Source organism: Petaurus breviceps, unplaced genomic scaffold (genome assembly GCF_028583685.1).
Source record: "Petaurus breviceps papuanus isolate PSGF00001 unplaced genomic scaffold, PetGlider_PUasm1.0 90825, whole genome shotgun sequence".
In the NCBI taxonomy this organism is placed as follows: Eukaryota; Metazoa; Chordata; class Mammalia; order Diprotodontia; family Petauridae; genus Petaurus; species Petaurus breviceps.
Window position 1 is genome coordinate 10234176 of NW_027187353.1, and position 13514 is coordinate 10247689.

Sequence of the window (13514 nt, forward strand, 5' to 3'; positions counted from 1 at the left end):
GGGGGAAGGGAAAGCAATTGGGATTAAATGACTTGCCCAAAGTCATACAACTAGTAAGTATGTCAAGTGTCTGAGGCCATATTCGAACTCAGGTTCTCCTGACTGTGCTATTCACTGCACCACCTGGCTGACTTGCTTTAGAGGTTAACTAGTCCAACACCCTCATTTTATAGGTGAGGAAACTGAAAAAAGATTAACTGACTTGCTCAAGGTAACAAAGGTAATCACAGAGAACAGAACTTGGGTCCCCAGACTCCAAGACCAGCTCTTTCTTTGAAGTAATAGTGATACCTGAGAGCTTTACCTCCAAGGAGCTTCACAGATCTTCTCGTCTCCGTGATTCAGGTGCGAAGGAAGGAACCAAGGTTAGACTGGGAGTCAGACTGGTCTGGAGACCTGGCTGATTTTCCAAGACTCAAGGGGTAGGGAGTAAGGCTAAATTGGTTCCTTCCACCAGGGGCACTGGCCTTACCACTGGACCCAGATGGCTCGAGAGGAGAGAGTGCCTTTGCAATTCCCTCCCTCACTTTAATCCATTTCACCTGTATGTCTTGGCATCCCCTTCATGATGTCGTGGTCCTCTACCAGAAGGAAGGACAAACAACATTTGACCCTAGTGAACTTGTTTCGATCAACCCCACGGGGCTGCCACAGCAAAAGAAATCCTGGTGTAGTGGAGAGGGGATTAGATTTGTAGTAAAAGGACACAGAAGATCTGAGTTCCAGTTCTAATTGGATTATTAGTCTGGGATGTAGGTTCAAATCCTGCTTCTGACGAGTATTACCTGGATGACCTTAGGCAGCTAACTTCACTTCTGTAAGCGGTCGGATCCTTCCCCAGTAAACTGAAGACTTTGGGTGAGATGCCCTGGGAGGAAGGCCCTAGATTGCGTGATTCTCTGAATCCCACCTAAGCTCTGCACCTCTGGGTGGCCACTGTCCAGCCTCTGAGAGCAGCGTGCGGCTCGCACCCCTTCCATCTGAGAGACTCTGGGTCTGCTCGGCCTTGTGGGCAAAGGCGAGGCCAGAGGTGGCGGCTGGTGATGCTCACAGGCGCTTAGGGAAGTGTGGGGGTCCGCTAGCCCACGGGCTCTTTTTTTTTTTTTAGATCATTTTTCTGCCCCTCCCCTCTGAAAGTGAAACCATTTCTCTCAGCTCCTGAAGTCCGCCCAGGCCCCGCCCCAAGCTGAGCCCCGCCCACTCTCTCCGCTCCTGCTACAGGTGGCCTCTTAACCCAGGACCATGGTGGTACTGAAGGGAATCCCCGCGCTGCTCTCCCCGGAGCTGCTCTTCGCCCTGGCGAAGATGGGGCACGGAGACGAGATTGGTAAGAACGGCCCAAGCCTGTCCTGGGGCTGCCACAAGAGACTGGACGGGAATAAAGGGGAGGGGCAGGACCCCCTTGCGCATCGCTCCCTCCAACGCTGCAAAGATTACTGCGCTCTCTGGCCCTGTCACACCCCTCCACACCCCTCCACACCCCGCCACCATCTCCTCCCCCAGCCGGGTCGCCCAGAATCTCCAAGAGGCTCACCTGCAATTCAGGTTGGTCACTGGACAGGAAGTCAGGTGACCGGGCCCAAAGCTTCCTTTAAGTAAGCTGGCAAAAGCCCCGGGCTATTGGCATCTCACTAGGATTCCCCCGGAAGACAAAGCTTTGGGGATCTGGCCGCCGGAGAAGTACCACCTCCGATTCTCCTCTTTATCCTCCTCTCACCTGCATCTTTTCATTTTCTTCTATTCCCCAAGAAAGCTCAAATGCACCGAGCCCTTTATTGGAAAACCTGCATTTATAAAACTTTTCTTTGCGGGGTTCCTTTGAAGAGGGAGCTTTCCTAGGCCATCTTAGGCAAAATTTCATTTCAGAAACGTGACTTTTCTGCTGCTAAGCCTAGGGTCGAGAAGAATAGATGAGCTCTTCCAATCATCCACCCTAGAATTCCCAACCGCCCTTTCCCCAGGCCAAATCCTAGTCGGTGCACACCTGTGGCCGGCCTGGTGGTGGCTATGCTCTGAGCAAATACAACTTGGAGGAGGTTCGTGCTCTGTTTTATAGCAAAACGATGACTTTTTTGGAATCTGGTTCCTATTGGATTCTTCATATGTAAAATGAAGGGGCTGGGCTAGATCAGCACCTCTTTTTTTGTTGTTCTTAATTTTTTTTAATATTAATTTTTTTTTCAAATCAAATGCTTTATAAACTTCTGGTTTACATCATTCATTTCCGCCACATTTTGAGTTACATATTTTCTCCCCGTTTTTCCCCTACCCACTGCCCCCAAATAACAGTCCCACAGGATATCCCCTCCTCCAATCTGCTCCCTCCTATAATCTTCTCCCATACCCCCTTCGACTTTCCAGTAGAGCATGGTGTATCTCTATGCCCCAGTGCCTGTATATCTTATTTCCCAGTTACGTGTAAAATAATATTAATAATAGTATATATACATATATATTTAAACATTTTATTTTAAAACTTTGAATTCCAGATTCATTCCCTTCCTCCCTTGTCACCTACCCTTACTTGGAAGATAAGCAATTCAGTATAGGTTGTACATGTGTAGCTATGCAAAACATTTCCATAGTGGATATATTGTAAAAGACTGACTATATTTCCCTCCCTCCTATCCCACCTCCCACTTGTTCTATTCTCTACTTTGATCCTGTCTGTTTTCAAAAGTGAGTGCTTCCAACTTCCCTCCCCCCCAGCCTGCCTTCCCTTCCATCATCCCACCCCATCTCCATCCTCCCAACTCTCCTGTAGGGTGAAATACCCTATTCAGTGTGTATGTCATTCCCTCCCTGAGCCAAATTCAATGAGAATAAGGTTGACCCATTCCCTTTTGCCTTCCTATTCTTCCCCTCCATTGTAACCATTTTCCTTTGCCTCTTCTATATGAAATAAATTACCCCATTCTGTCTCTCCCCACCTCCTCTCATTATATTCCTCTCTCATCTTTTAATTTCACCTTTTAAGTATCATCCCTTCCTATTAAATTGGTCCTGTGCCCTCTATCTATGTATACCTGTAAACATATATACACACATTCACATATGTATTCATACGCCCGTATACCCTTCTTCATATGCCTATATATATACCCTCTCTGAAGCCTCCACATGCTCTGGCAAGCTGGTTGCACACCCCAGGACCTCCACCCTAGACCACAATCCACATCCAAGCAGGTTAAAGCAAGAGTGATTACCCCTCAGACTGGTTGCTTGGTCCCCCTACAATCTGCAGGCCAGGAGCTGTAGCAGCCATGTGTGGTTGTGGCTGCAGGATCTGGGGGGCCTCAACTGCTTCTCTCCTCTGGGGCTAAAGCTGATGCACTCCAAACTACTGGATCCCAAAGTCCACACTGCACTGACCTCTCACTGTGTCCTTAGCATTTTTGTGTTGATAATTCTAGAAACCAAGATAGCTACTGGTGATCTGAAGTCCCTTCAGCCGGAGGCAGGTCAGACCCGCCCCGGGGGCTAAAACCTCAGGCTCTTTCAGGGCGGGGGTTGGCTCACAGAGTGCTGTGCTGGTCGCTTGCTGCCAGCCTGTCAGGCTGTCCTCAGTGGGAGGTTAACATCTCTGTTTCATTTTATGGTTTCTGTAGCTCCAAAGTTTCTTCAGAGTTACCTTTTACATGATTTGGGGGAGGTGGAAACTGGAACCCTGTGAAGTCCTGTTTCTACTCGGCCATCCTAGATCAGCACATCTTAAACTGTGGGTCTGCACCCCATCTGACCCACTGGTTAAGAAGCCCTAGGGGTCACCAGTGGAAAAAGTTTAAGAAGCCCTGGGCTAGATGTCCTCCATGGTCACTTCCAATTCTAAATCTATGGTGCCTTGTGTCTGCTTCGCTTGTCCAAGCATCTAGGAGCAGGGACCAGAGCAAGAAGATTCCAGGTGGCAGATCCAGGCATCACCTGCTCAGAACCAACTCTCTGGACTTTCCTACTTGAGCTCTATGTGATACAGTAGACACGTGGCATTTTCACCTATCCTAATGCTATTGTGCAGCCAATAATGCATCAACCCCAGGGAGATCTAGTTTGACTGTTATGATGCCTTGAAAAACACAATTGACTATTGCAAATCAATTATTTCAGTCTTTTAAAAGAGGCTGCTATGTTGACCTTTGTATTGTCCCTACAAAGATCCACTCTCTTCTGGTAGGGAGGTGTTTTGTAAACCCTCTTTGAAGGGTTCTAGTAGCAGGACCTGGAGATGAGAGCATTGGCCTAGGAGCTAGACTGCTGTCCTAGGTCTATCACTAACACACCCTGTGACTTTAGATATCCATAAGTCACAATCTTTGTCATCTTGGGTTTGTGCTGTGTAATAAATGGATAATGATCTCAAAGACCCTTGCATTTCCAGCATTCTTTGGTCAGTCTTCCTTCCCCATTTGTGGGAGGTTAGCATGAGCTCCTTGAGGGTGAGGACTGATTTATTTTGTCTTTGTATTCCCAAAGCCCAGTGTCTGGCTAGTATAGACAACTAATAAATGCTTTTTGGATTGAGCAATAGCACTGATCTTCTCTTTTATATATCATTGATTTTTGATGCAGTGGCTATATCTTCCTTGTCTTGACTTCCCAGAAAACTTCGTTCCCAAGGCATGTCAAACTCAGCCTGGCCAAAACAGAGCTTATTATCTTTCCCCCCCCAAACCCACCCCCTTTCCAGACTTCCCTGTTTCTAAGCAGGGTACTACCATCCTTCCAGTCACCCACTTGACCACCTCAGTGCATTCTCTTCACTCTCTTTGTATCCCATCTTGTTACTGTCTCCACAGTCTTTTGTATGTGTTCCCTTCCCTCCTCTCACACAACCATCACCCTAGTGCAGGCCCTTATTAGCTCTTGCCTATTAAAGTAGCCATATAGTTGGTCTTGATTATTCAGATATTGCCCCACTCCAGAACATCCTTCATTTAGCTCCCAAAGTTTTATTTCTCAATCACAGGACTGATTACAGAACCCACCCCCATACACCCCCTCCATAAAATCCAGTGGCTCCCTTTTGCCTCCAGGATCAAATATAAAATCCTCTGTTCAACTTTCCAGACACTCCGCCCCCCCTTCCCTTCCCTTCCTTCCTTCCTTCCTTCCTTCCTTCCTTCCTTCCTTCCTTCCTTCCTTCCTTCCTTCCTTCCTTCCTTCCTTCCTTCCTTCCTTCCTTCCTTCCTTCCTTCCTTCCCAATCTTCTTCCTCATTACTTCCTTCATAAGCTCTATGGACCATCCATAGTGACTTCCTTGCTGTCCCTCACACATGATGGTCCCTCTCCCATCTCAGTGCCTTTGCATTCATTGTCTTCCATACCTGGGGTGCCCTTTCTCCTCATCTCTACCTTTTTGAGTCTCTGGTTTTCTTCAGGACTGCAAGAAACCCTTCCTTATACTTCTACCTATTAATGTTGCCTTATACCTGTTTTATATGTATCTTATATAGACCTATATATCAACATGTCATCTCCCCTATTAGTGTCTGCTCTTTGAAAGCAGGGATTTGATAATGTTCTGTGTGTTTTTATCCCCAGTGCTTAGTACAAGTACAATGCTTGACACATAGAGGAGGCTTGATTATCACTATTGGTTGATTGTTAGAAGTCCTTTACCTTGCTCTGTCTTTCCTGGTTGAGAGGGGACCTCTTATTACCGATTGGTCTAGACCTTCCTTACTTCACCTCTTTGAGTGGTCATACACCTACCAGCCAACTATTGCATGGTATGGTATAGTAGCAAGAGTGCTGGATTTGGCCAGAGGACCTAGGTTTGACTGCCAGCTCTTCCACTGATTACAGATGTTATCTTGGGCACAACACACTAGCATCTGTCCTCAATTTTCTCTTCTATAAAATGGGAGGATTAGATCAGGTGGTCTTTAAGTTTCCTTTTGGCTACAAACCTATGCCCCTGTGATCTAGGCTATTGTTTTTATTGGGGCTAATGATGATAACTTAACACTTCTGCCTTTTTCAGTTCTTGCAGATGCCAATTTCCCTACTTCTTCCATATGCCGGTGTGGCCCAGTGGAAGTCAGAGCAGATGGTGAGTCCTTGCTTTCCTGCCACCACATCCCCAGATACAGAAGGATCAAAGTGAAAAAAAATCCACCTTATCCTTCATTAGTAAGGTTTCAGAATTGTTGCCAACTAACAGTGGAAGGTTTTTCATCTCTCTGACATTCTTAGAAGTAGTGTAAAGGAAAATGAACGTGGTGTCAGGAGAAGTGGGTCAGAGAGAGGCATCTGTGGCTTGCTGGAGAGAGGACTGACCTGGGGTTAAGGAAGACTGGGTTTGAATTCTCCCTCAGGCGCTCATTAGCTGTGTAACCGTGGGCAAATCATTTAAGCCTCAGTTTCCTCATCTGTAAAAGTAGGATGATAATAATACCTAAGTAACCAGCTTGTTGTGAGGAGTGAATGATATCATATATGCAAAGCATCACAAACCTTAAAGCCTCATAGAAAGGTGGCGCATTAGAAGAAGTGGGCTCCAGTCTCAGCTGCCACTTATTCTGCACTTGGTGTTGGCGGCCTTGACCATAAGCCCTGGCTCTGCCGCTTGCTGTTGGGGTCATTTTGTACAAAATGTTGAAAGTCTCTGGGCCTCGATTTCCTCAGCTGTTTAAAAAAAAGAGGGCTGGTGTACATGACCTCTGAAATACCTCCCAGTTCTGAAGCTATGATCTCTCAATCCTAATGGGTAACACAAAGGGCAAGAGCCCTGGGCTTGGAATCAGGAAGACCTGAGTTCAGATCTGGCCTCAGACACTTAATGACTCTGTGCCTCTGGGAAAGGGACTTCTGTTTGCCTCAGTTTCCTCAGCTGTAAAATGGGGATAATAATAGCACCTATCTCTTCACATGCATAATTGATATATTGTTTGCCTTCTTAATAGGTGAGGTGGGGAGAGAGAATTTGGAACTCAAAATTTAAAAAGAAAAGAATGCCATAAATAACTACTAAATTAAAAATTAAAAAATAACAAAAATAATAGCACCTGTCTCACAGGGTTGTTGTGAGGATCAAACGAGATAACGTTTATAGAGCTTTGTAAGCCTTAAAGTTCTATGTAAATGTTAGCTATTATTATTACTTATAGAGTAAGGTTATTTTGAGAAATGATTCCATTTCACAGACGTTATTCATACATTTGCTTTGAGCCAGGAGATCAGGTGAGGTCATTCATGTCTGTAAAACATTTTGTAAGAAAACATGCTTTCTTTTTTTTTCCCTTGCTTTTTAGAGGGGGAAGGCAGGGCAATTGGGGTTAAGTGATTTGCCCGAGGTCACATGGATAGTTTTGTGTTAAGTGTCTAAGGCTGGATTTGAACTCAGGTCCTCCTGACTCCAGGGCTGGCGCTCTATTCACTGTGCCACCTAGCCGCCTCAGAATACATGCTTTCTAAAGATAAAACACTGATTGACTAACTGATCCCATGTGGATCTAGTACATGGCAAAAATGGAACTCCAGCCTAGGTCTTGTATTACCATGTTATGCTTTTTCCATTGTGCTAACTTAGTGATATTAGCTGCATAAATGAATAATAAAAAATATTAGCTAGTTTTTATGTGGAACTCTAAGATTTGCAATGCACTCTGCATATATTATCTCGTGATATCCACAACAATCCTGTACTATTATTATCCCCATTCTACAGATGAGGAGACTGAGTCTGGGAGAGGTTGTCACTTTCCCAGGCTCAAACGGTTAGGGAATATCTGAGGCAGGATTCAAGTTCAGGTTTTTCTGATTCCACATCCTGTACTCTATCTCCATCACTCCACTTAGTGGCCTAGAGGGGAAGAAGAATCATCTGGCTTCTGTATGAAAACTTTTAATAGGGGAAACCCATGACCTCCTCAGGCAGCCTGCTCACTTTGGGGCAGCAGTGTTTGTCAGGTGGTTCTTCCATTGGATTATAGGGCAGGGGCTGTCTTTTGTCTCTTTTTGTATCTCCAGTGCTTGGCACAGTGCCTGGCAGAGAGTGAACACTTAATAAATGTTTCTTGTTTGTTTGATTGATTCCTGAGGTCAAGTATAATTTTGCCTCTTTGGCAACCTCCGCCCATTCTTCCTAGTTCTGTTTGGGATCTGCCCAAACAGGGAAGATCTAAATGCTATTTTACAGTTTCTCAAGTATCTGAGGACTTCTGTTGTGTTTTTGTCCCTGCCATCCCCCAAATCTTCTCCATTCCAAGCAAAATATCCCAAGATCCTTCCACCATTCCTCATGTGGTATAAACTTGAGCCCCTTGGCCTTTCTGCTTGCTCTCCTCTGAAAATCCTTCCCTTTATCTTAGATTATGGTGATCAGAGCCAAACACAATACTCTAGATGCAGCCTGACTGGGGCAGAGTGCACTGGATCATCATCACCACCTCTTTAGTCCTTGGAACTCTGCCTAACAGCACAGACCAGGATGGAATTAGCTTTATAAATTTTCCCCTGGTTTACAGGGTTGCTCTCAGATTCTAATAAAACACTGGATGGGAAAGTGCTTTGAAAGTATTATAGCATTTTAGAGATGTAAAGGATGGCTGTTAACCATGGTGGGAGGGAAGATCTCAGAGGAAGTGTTGGCCACCACACATCTTAACCAGTCAAGTTGGATACAGCCATTTTTCTGAACAGTAAAATGTCTGGTCAGGCTTTGCTGTCCCAGAAGCCTCTGCTGACAGCGTCTGTGGCTTAGCCCTGCCTTCCCCAATGTCCCACTCCACTGAGGCTGTCTTTGTGATTGCAGGCTTAAGTATCCCACAGCTACTGGAGTCTATTTTGAAGCTGCTACCCTTGGATACTTATGAGCCAAATTCGGTAAGACTACCTTCAAGTCCCTGGGCTAAGGGGTAGGGATAGCAAGGTGACTGAGAAGTCAGGGAGCTTCTGAGGTCACAGAAATCACAGGATCTCATCCAGGAAGGATCCTTGGAGATCGTTTAGTCCTGCTTGCAAAGGAAAGGAATCCTTTCTGTAGTATCTGTACATCCCCAATATGTGATGATCTAAGCTTTGCTTGTAGACCTCTAAGGAGGAGGAAAGCTCAGAGACTGTAATTTTTCACCCCAGTGAAGAAAGTGGGGAACAACTCGGTTCCTAGGTTCTGTTCTGTGAGCCTATGCCCTATTTTCTCTGTGCCTCAGTTTCTCCCTATGACAAATTGGAAAATTTCTCTTTACCCTCATTCATGCCCTCTCCCTCAAATAATAGCTTATAGCTAATATTTGTACAGTGCTGTAACAGAAACAATATTGCATGCTGTTTTGTCATTAACTAGATATAAGACCTCCGGTGAATTCATTCCTGCTTTCTGGGTCTCAGCTTTCTCATCTGTAAAAGGAGGGGTTTGGGCTTCGTGTCAGAGGGAAGAAACCCCCCCCCCCCTGCACCCCACCCAGTGTCCTAAATCCTGGAGCTAGCAAATAAGTGGAATGAGCTGTTTCAGGTGGCTGTAGCCTTCCCACCATCGGAGGTCTTTAATCAAAGGCTGGATAACTAATTGCTGAGGATGCTTTAGCAGGGATTCTATTTTGGGTGTGACTTGAACTAATGGCCATAGAGGTCCCTTCCAACCCTTTAATTGGGTGGTTCTGTGATTACCTGCCCTCTTAGGTGCCTTCCAACTTGGATATTCTCTGAATCCACGACTCTGCCATCCTATTCCCACTTGAACTGAATGGCCATGAGTACTTCCTTCCTCAGTCTCCGGGGATTTCTTTGATGGGGTGCAGCCTTTCATAAAATCCTTGGGATGGGTGATCACTAGTTGGGGAATACTCACCAACTCTTCCTATCTGCTTTTTAGGTAGTAGTCATGGACCTGGTGGAGAGTGACAAGGCCAAAGGTCTCCAGACACCTGACGTGTGGCAGACCTACAAAAGCCTCCTGTCTCAGGCTGGCTTCAAGGTGAGTTTCTTGATGCTTCTGTCACATAATGACAAGCTTGGGGAGGCCACAAGGAGTCAAGTGGGAAAGTCTCTGTGTCTGCTGGTTCTCATGGTGATACGGGTCGCTGAGGGGCATCAGTGACACACATCTTACCCTCTCCCAAATCTACTCTGTAGTCCAGTCATTTCAGTCATGGGTGACTCTTCATGATCCCACTTGGGGTTTTCTTGGCAGAGACACTGGAGTGATTTGTCATTTCCTTCTCCAGCTCATTTTACAGGTGAGGAAACTGAGGCAAACAGGGTTAAGTGACTTGTCTAGGGTCACACAGCTGGTAAGTGCTTGAGGCTGGATTTGAACCCAGGAAGCTGAGTCTTCCTGACTCCAGGCCTGGCACTCTATGCACTCCACCACCTCACTGCCCTTATTCTGTTTATATTGATATATGTGCTTATCTCCCCCACTAGAATATAAGTGCTGTGGGAGTAGGGACATTTTTCTTCTTTATATTCATTCTGCTGCAGTGCATGGCCCAATGTGAGTGAGCACTTAATGAGTAACACTTAGTATTTTTATAGTGCTTTGGTTTGTGAAGCACTTCCTTAGGTGACTTCATTTGATCTTTACAACAACCCTGTGAGGTAAATGCTTAAAAAAATAGATGCAGAAATGGAGACTAAGAGAGTTTAAGTGAATTGTCCAGGGCCACTGAGCTAGTAAGTGTCTCACTTGGTTCATCCTGACTCCAAGTCCAATACTCAGCCACCTTACTGCCCACCAGATTGTTGTTTATTGCTTAATTTAGATTGATGTTAATTAGTGTCAGTGGCTGTTGTGTACATGGACTTTCTCTTGGGGAGAGAGGTACCTTCCCTTCCCACCTGGCTCCTGAACCTTTGTTCCCATCCCCAACAACAACAACAAAAATCTCCGGACTAAGAATCAGGAGAGATGAGATCTAGGTTCCATCCTCTATTAACTGTGTGCTCTTCTCGGTCTTCGTTTATGTAAAATGAGAATATTTTTTTCCTGACTTTGTAGATGATGATCTCACATAAAATCCCCCTGAAATGTCTGTAGAGCCATGTAAGGGAGAAGTGGTAGAGTTTGGGCCCATCGTGGCAGTCTCACGCAGCAGTAGGGGCCATTAATCCATACAGGAGGGCATCATGTTGACTTAGCTTTGAAATGTAATATTACCTATGTTTTACTGCATTTTAAAATTTATTTTGTAAATATTTTCCAATTCTTTTTTGATCTTTTTGGCCAGTACAGCCACATGTGACTGGACCAGTATGTTTAATAAGGCTGTGTAGAGTTTAGAGTGATAGAGGAATTGGGAGAGGCCTGAGTTTGAATCCTACCTTCAATACTTGCTAGCCATGTGACCACGGACAAGTCATTTTACCTCTCTTAGCCTGAGTTTCCTCATCTGTGAAACTGGGATAATAGCTGTAGCACTGAAGTCACAGGCTTATTGTAAGGGTCAAATAAGATTAAGAATTGACAGTGCTTTGTAAAACCACCTTAAAGCTGTAGGAACTCCAGCCTTTATTAAATGTAAAGTGTTATTGTTGGATTTTTTACCTGCCTTGCAAAGGTGTGGGTGGATGGTGGGATAGCATCTCTACTGGAGGCTGGATGAACAGCAAGGAGTGCCTCAGATTGATTGAGAATAATTCCTGTAGGGACATGGTAAGCAGGAACAAGCCATGACATTTCCCTGGGCCCCATATTTCACTTGTGTGAAATGAAGCATAATCATACTTGTGACAGAAAGTGTTCTGAGGATTTGTCGATAGGTACTGCTGCTGATCAAACTCATCAACAAGCAGAAATAGGGAAAAACCAGGCTCTGGTATGCTCAGAGCATAGACCCACAGTATCCAAAAGCCAGTGGGCCCCAAATAATAGCCTTAAGCCACGTTATGTAGGTTTGGGTTACATAGGTAGAATGATACAATAGAGGGGAAGAAGGAGAAGATAAAGATTTACACATCAGAGAACAGAACTGAAAGGAGAAGCCCTGCATGAGATAAAATGGTAAACTGGTCAGGAAAGCCTGGGGATGTAGCTGGAATTTGCAGACAAGCCATGACCACCAGAGCCATAGATAAACCTCACATGTTCATCTTAAGGAAATAGAGGTAAAAAAAGCTGTCAGAAATTCTCTTCACTAACCAGTCAATCACTTGGGCTATCATTTTGAGTTTTTACTTGACTTCCTTGTCTTACACAAATAGCAGTGATGACGCTGGGTCAGAAATGCTCCTCAGACATGCCCATAATGGCCACTTAGGAAGGTTGTTGTGAAGATTTTATGACCTAATCAGGCAACTGGGTGGCTGGCATGGTGGATACAAAAACAACATTAAGGAGCATTTGTATAGTGCTTTAAGGTTTGTAAGGCTCTGTATAAATATAAAGTCATATTATCCTTCTCACAACAACCCTGGGAGGTTGGTCTGCTTATTATCCCCAATCTACAGATGAGGAAACTGAGGCAGTGAAAGTTTAAGTGAACTTCCCAGGGTCACACACTTTGAGTGTGCAGTTACATTTTATTGTATTTTTTATTTTTTACTTTTGGAGGGCAATTGGGGTTAAGTGACTTGCCCAAGGTCACACGGCTAGTTTTTGTGTTAAGCATCTGAGTCCGAATTTGAACTCAGGTCCTTCTGACTCCAGGACCGGTGCTCTATTCAATGTGCCACCTAGCTGTGCCCTTGCAGTTACATTTTAACCCAGATCTCCCTGTCTTCAAATTCAACACTATTCACTGCATCACCTAGCTGCACCTGGTGGATATGCCTGGTGCTTAAATTCAGGTGCTTCAAAGTGGAATCAGGAAGTTCAGATCCTCTTTAGACCCATCAGTAGCTGTGTGACCCTGGGTAAATCACTTGGGTAAAACACTGGGTAATCACTCCCAGCCTCAGTTTCCTCATCTATAAAATGGGGATAATAACAGGACCTACCTCCCAGGGTTGTTGTTAGGATCAAATGAGACAATATTTGTAAAAAGAGCTTAGCACAGTGCTTGGCACACAGCAGGTGCCATATAAGTGTTTATTCCCTTCCTCCACAAAGCTTTTGACCCAGCTCTACACTCATGGCTTCATCATGTTCTGCAAACAGAGATCAGATAGGTATTACCCCTGTGATTTCATTGGTATAGGCGGCTCCTAGGTAAGGAAACTCGCCTCTCAATGCAAGTTGGCACCTTCTCTGTAACTGATAATCTTGGAGAGATTGTAGCTTCACTCCAACAGGGAGAGCGTAGCAGAAGCAGATTTGCTCAGGGTCACGGGGCCAACCCAGGTCAGAGATGAGCCTTGAACTGGCCTCTTCCTGACTTCCAGCTCTCTCTCCAGTACTTCATATTGCCTTTGCACTGTAAAAGTGAAAAATAAATATAAGCTTAGTAAAAATGCTAGACTAATTTAACGCTCACATGGAAAAATGTTCTCTATTTAAAACACATTACCAAACACAATAATATCAGGAACAACTGATATAAAAAGCAGCATCTTCCAGGGAGACAATTTAAGTCTGCTAGTGTTGTGTCTATTCTTACACCCATTATCATCCTCTGATGGTTTTTAAGTAAAAGAGAAT

The 13514-nt window shown here is 44.9% G+C and overlaps 1 protein-coding gene across 1 annotated transcript in view; it reads left to right on the top strand.

Annotated features, from left to right (window-relative positions):
* Positions 1-1165: 1165 nt before the first annotated feature.
* FUOM (fucose mutarotase) overlaps positions 1166-13514 on the top strand; it is a 41778-nt gene continuing 29429 nt past the window's right edge. Inside the window, exons 1-4 of the mRNA XM_069071541.1 lie at positions 1166-1327; positions 5982-6050; positions 8754-8824; positions 9813-9914. Coding sequence (XP_068927642.1) covers positions 1243-1327; positions 5982-6050; positions 8754-8824; positions 9813-9914 — 327 coding nt within the window. The 5' untranslated portion in view covers positions 1166-1242. The remainder of the gene's footprint in view (positions 1328-5981; positions 6051-8753; positions 8825-9812; positions 9915-13514) is intronic.